The sequence below is a fragment of the Condylura cristata genome, unplaced genomic scaffold (assembly GCF_000260355.1).
Source record: "Condylura cristata isolate star-nosed mole 26May11 unplaced genomic scaffold, ConCri1.0 scaffold00023, whole genome shotgun sequence".
Classification (NCBI taxonomy): Eukaryota; Metazoa; Chordata; class Mammalia; order Eulipotyphla; family Talpidae; genus Condylura; species Condylura cristata.
The window spans coordinates 25,316,145-25,322,121 of NW_004567124.1; the positions used below are offsets into that span (position 1 = coordinate 25,316,145).

A 5,977-nucleotide genomic window follows, 5' to 3' on the forward strand; every position below is an offset into this window, starting at 1 on the left:
GCTGGAAATCAGGTTTTTTCCTCTACAACAGCATTATAACAAGAAAACAATGAACATATTCAAAACCTGCTATATAGGAAAATATTAATCGCCCACCATTCTCCCCATATCTGTATGAGTTTCTCCGGTTACTGGGTTTCTCTGGTTACTGTGACTTTCTGTCGTATACCAGAGATGTGCATGGTATGTCTGAATTGTGTAGTCTGAATGTCTGAATGTGTATTTGTGTGAGTATGCCCTGCAATGGAAGGGCATCCTGTCTAGGGTTGATTCCTGCCTTGATTTACCTGCCCAAAAAGGATTATTAATCACCTACTAAATTAAGAACAAACTTTTCAATTTGATGATAAAATCATCGAATTTGAACAAAATAAAATACAGCAAAAGGGGGAGAATCAAGAATACAGTATCCTACGTAATATTCTATCAAAAAGGGAAAAATAAAGTTTTCAATATAATATGTAACACTCAAACTAAGTTATGACCTTATTCTGACCCCAAATCTCCTGGCAGAATGATTTAAAACATGACCAGAAGATTTTGTTACCAATTTCTTCTTTTAGAAGATGAGACATGTTAGTTTACTAGATTGTGGTAGTTACACACACATGCCCAATCCTTCTATTATATGCTCTTAATATGTGTGATTTTGTCAATTATATCTCAATACTTGTAGGAGGGGAAAAAAAGGTAGATTATACTGTCTGTATATTGAAAGAAAATGGAAAAGGGATGAGGTGAGAAACAGAAAAATAAATTATACATTATGCAAAGGCATTCTGGAAATCCAAATGAGAAAATGGTTCACCCTAGTACAAACAAAAGGGATCTTTAAGAAGCAAATTCAACTTTATAAAGGTGAGTTACATGTGTATCATATATAAGGAACATTTAAGGATAAGAATTTCTTAAAATTCTTACTAAATTATTAATCAGGATTTAAGTAGGAAAAGATAATACTTCAAGTAGGTTTTCCAATAACCTTAAATGTTTTATATTTGTTTATATATTTGTTTTATATTTCTTACCAATTAAAAAACTATACTGTCTCAATTAGTACTCACTGTATTCCAGCTTCTTCCTTTTCTTTTTCTCTTTCAATTGCTCTTCCTCCTCCCTGACTCCCTCTTCTTCTCTTTGCTCTTCTCCCAAAGTATCATAAAATAATGGATCACGATGAGCAGCCTTCCTCTGAAAATGCTTAGTTTTGGATCCCCCTTTCACAAGTACAACTTTTCTTTTTAAACAAGTGCAGCCAAACATGCAGTCTGGTCGGCGGCAGTGAGCAGGCTGGCGCTTCTCCAAAGCTAGACTGGAACATACGCAACCCAATCTACAGAAGTCATTGTTGCATGGAGGCGCTCGTTTCCTTATGATTGTGTGGATGGGTTTAGTTTTGAGAGACGCCTAAAGTTAAAATAGAAAATAGTACATCTACTAAGTCATCCCTCAACACTTTCAATAAACACACAGAGTGGAGAAATACAGGACTCAGCTATATAAGTGATTACCTATATATGACTCATCTAGTTACATACATTGGTCTGCCTTCTTTTCTGACTCTGATTAGGGCAAACTAAAAAAAAAAGACCAGGACTCTGAACAATCTCCCATCCTAATGAAAGAGAATATTTTAATAAATTATAAGCTAATATATATCAACAAAGCTAGTTTTTTTGCTACAGAAATCATATTACAATCTTCTACAGCAGAGGTTGACAAATTGGCCTGTTAAAGTTTCACTGGAAAACTTTCAAGACCATTTAAGGCAGAATTAAGTAACTGCAACAGAGAGTATATGGTTTGAAAAGCCTAAAATAATATATTTACTATCTAGCTTTTCACAAAAACAGTTGGCTGACCCCTACTCTGCTCTATGGTAGTTAATTAAAAGGAAATAAGATAATATGTTTATGAGTATCTTTAGGAATCTTTAATAATAAAAGACACATTTTGTATTTAATTTCAGTATCAGATGACCTTCAGCTCTAAAATTTAATCACAGAATTTTAAAAAATGGAAGTGTAAACATTTCATGACAGAAGTTATTCGTATTGTATCATTTCATAAGATGGACTGTGCAGTAAAAAATGAAAAATTCTTAAAATTTTACAAAAGAAAACTTTTTTCTCCGTAAGTTCACTGTATTTTGGATTTTCTGGGATTTAGAATTTTTTAAGAATTTTCATAGTTATTTCAACAAATTCAGCAAATGTATTTGCCTACATGCTGGAGAATAAAAGTAGAAATTTTCAGAATAGCCAGCTACCTTTATAAAGGGAGGGTCATTGTTCAAAAAGCAAAAATGTACTGTCTACCTCTGCCGGCAGCAGGGATTTACACTTGAGTGATAAAGAGCAACAAACGCAAAAGACATTGCCTAGTTGTCAGTAATGAAAAGCCCAAACCTCCTGCCAAACTCCCCATTCCCATTTCCCTTCATGATCTAATCCTTTCTGGCCATGCACTAGCATTCTTCTGGAAAACAACAGATACTTACTTGAGCTGTAAGCAGAGTTGTTAATGACACATCCGCTCTCTCTTCAGTGATATAGGTCCTTGGTTTTCCTTCCCAAAGAGCACAGTCTTCCAGGTCCATTAGCTTCACCTGAGATTTAGACAAGCCTGGAGGGCGAGTTCCCTGCTGCTGTTGCTGATGCTGCTGGTGTGCCTGCCGCAAACTAATTTGCTTTGGAAATATACTTTCATCTAAACTCGATACAACAAAGTTATTCACCTGATTTTCTGAGATGGTGGTTGAAGAGTTCTTGGTGACCTTATCTCCTGAAATCATTTGAGTTTGTTTCTGCTTTGGTGAAACAGGGTATGGTAAAATAGATTTGTAAGATGATTTAGTTCGGCCACCGAGAGTTGCCTGTTTATTCTGAGACTTCCCTTTTCGAGAGGCAAGGGGTACAGAATGAGGCTTCAAAGAATACGAGGTAGAAGGGGAAATGGTAGATTGCTTCTTTAGTACACTATCAAGTGTTCGTACATAGCTAGTACTCTTGGTGGGAAGCTGGTATACCACAGGAGATGTAGGAGCATTGGATGAGAACCCCATGCTCGTTTCCATCAACTTGCCTTCATTTTCCAAATACTCATCTAGCTTATCACTACAAAAAGCAGAACGGTTTTTCAGTGAACCTTCTGAATTTCCACCTAGAAATAAGGAGACAGAGAGGCTTATGGAAGTCTAGTACAGACCTTTGGTATATATCAGAAAAATACACTAAAAGAAGTCAGGAATGCAATATTACAAGCCACTGAATCTTTTAAACCATCCCTCCTGAGAAAGAAGAAACTATAAAACCAAGTGAAAACGGTATCATATACTTACTAAAATCCACTGTCAAAAACTACCTTATCCCAAAATAATCAAATTACATACATTAAAATATTAATTTTTGCAAAATGCTAGTAGTAATAACATAAGACCTTTGACAACTTACGGCCTTAGTATGAAGGTCACGTGTAAGAAAGAACAAAAATATATTTAAATAAAAACACAACAGAATGTCAAAGAGTTCAGAGACTGGGGTAAATGGGATTCTGATAGAAAATACAAGGCAAGAGATAAGTCAGAAAAAACAGAAATATAAATTTTAGTTTCTAAGAAACAAAAAAACAAGCTTAGAAAAGAGACAAGCATTGCAGTATTTTAACACAATATAGAGATCCAAAAATGAAAAAAGCTATTTTGGACGAATGGTAAATGTATATGACTACAAAGCATAAATTGCAAAAACATGCAATGGGAAAGGAGAAACACTAAAAAAGGAGACCAATAGTCAAACTACTTGAATTAGAAGCTTACTTTGAAGCAAAGAGCTATTTAGAAATCACTATACAGCTGAGAACCATACAGTTCTGAAATAATGTTTTTTATAATTAGGAACAACACAAACAAGAACAGTTACGAGTTCTTTAAGTTAAGGAGTTAATTAAGTCTGACATAGTTAAGGACTAAACCCCAGGATTGGGCCATGAGAACATAGGGAATAAATAAAAATAGGAAAAATGATTATTTTTAGTTTATTTTCAAAAATGGAAGTGAAAAAGAAAAACAACTTATTACCTTCAGTCCTGGATGCAGAAGCACTATGAAACTTCCCCCTCCATCCCTTGATCTTGGTGAAGTCGTTGGTTTTCCCTGTCCTAGAAACGAAGGGAAATCCAGCATCTATAAAAGAAAAAGTAAGAGATGACCAAAATTCAAGGAAGATAATTATTTCATATCTAATTAAAGCTTTACCTGAAATGAATAAATCATTTTGTAGCAATAAGGACCTCGCCGGTGGCACAGGGATTGAAGTCTCTGCGCGATCAAGCTATTTCTAGCCACTCCAGTATGAATTTGATCCCCAGGCCAGGAGCAACAATCCTCTTCTGTCTCGTCCAATGCTACCCCCAGCAGTGTGTCTTGGTAGATTCATCTGTTCTGCTCCCCACTCTCTCACCCAACCCCCACACCTCTGGCCTACACCCCAGTTCTATGTGCATAAATAAAAATAAAACCTTTCATTAAAAAAAAAGACTACAGCAATAAAAAAAAATATATTTTAGAATTTCCTAAATGTAAAACCAAGGTTAACTATTTATATCACAAATTTGCTTGCCTTTACAAATACTACATACTCACCAGGAGAGGCAGGATTGGTTCCTGTAAGGTTCCAAAATGGAAAGCTATTAGCTGGAGCCAAAGGTAGTTGTACTCCCAAGTATTTAAGATCAATGCTCATTGTTGGATCCACTGAATTCAACTTTAGACCAACTATAAGAAAAAAGGACCACAAATAATATTGGTTATTTTAATGAAAGGGGAAGTAGGGGGCTAAGGAAAGGAAGGTTTACCAAAGCTAGAAAAACAGTTGAGAGCAAAAATTATGAAATAAAAAGCAGATTTAAGGTGAACCTATCATTCTCCCCTGGCTTTATACAGGTGTGTGATCTCCCCCATAGCTACCCGCCCCCTTGAGGGTAAGCAGAGCCTGTGATTTGTTTCTCAATGATGGGAAAGTGAGTAGGATGTAGATCTGTGATAGCATAAGAGTGACACAATCGTCAATCTTGCTAAAGCTGCAAGGATGTAAATTCAATAGCCTAAGGTAGCAGATTCTGTCATTTTTTTCCCCCCACCCTCATCCCCCGCCCCCCATGCCCAGTCAAGTTTCTGATGAGAGAACAGGACAGGCTGATATTTTGATTGCAGCTTTGTGAAACCCTAAGCAGAGGAACCAGTTCAAGCCAGGCCCACACTCCTGACCCACAGGAAGTATGAGATAGTAAATATGTTTTGAAGGGCTGTTTGTCATGACTTGTTAAGTAATAATAGATAATATGTAAACACTGCAGAATGCAGATCTTTTGTGTTTTAACCCTTTGTAATTCAGCAACTTTCTATGTCTTCTAATATAAACTTGAAGACTGAGTTTTCTGACCTGGTTACAGCTAATTCTTTAGTTATCAGTGGCATTCATGGTTAACTGAACCTTTAAACAATTATGACTTATTTTTAGTTTTTAAACAATAATCTTTTGGGAAAATATTTATTATAATTTATTTACTTTGTATGTCCTTACACAATTTTTTCTTGCTTCACATTTTACACATAAGCGTTATCTATAAAAACAAATTGGGGGCCCTCCCTGGTGGTGCAACAAGTTAGACACAACACTGCAAGCTAGTCACAGCCACTTCAGTGCATGAGTTCAATCCCCAGCCCAGGAGGTGACCCACATGGTGTGGCAAACCTCTCCTGAACCGCCCGCTGCTCCTCTCAGCAGTGTACTTCGTCAGTCTGACTGTCCTGCTTCCCACTATGTTGCTGGTGAATCCTCTCACCGCCCCTGCACCTCTGGACTATACCCAGTTCTGTATGCATAAATAAATAAATCTTTTTTTTTAAAGATTTATTTGTGCATAGAGAACTGGGGTACAGTCTAGAGGCTCAGGGACGATGAGAGGTTTCACCATA

The 5,977-nt window shown here is 36.4% G+C and overlaps 1 protein-coding gene across 2 annotated transcripts in view; it reads right to left on the minus strand.

The window, feature by feature from the left end:
- MGA (MGA, MAX dimerization protein) overlaps positions 1-5,977 on the minus strand; it is a 100,788-nt gene that overhangs the window by 45,706 nt on the left and 49,105 nt on the right. For both annotated transcript variants that reach the window (XM_004687891.2, XM_004687892.1), the window contains exons 6-9: positions 4,643-4,774; positions 4,079-4,183; positions 2,501-3,162; positions 1,065-1,407 (exon numbers count right to left, since the gene is read on the minus strand). In XM_004687891.2, coding sequence (XP_004687948.1) covers positions 1,065-1,407; positions 2,501-3,162; positions 4,079-4,183; positions 4,643-4,774 — 1,242 coding nt within the window. The remainder of the gene's footprint in view (positions 1-1,064; positions 1,408-2,500; positions 3,163-4,078; positions 4,184-4,642; positions 4,775-5,977) is intronic.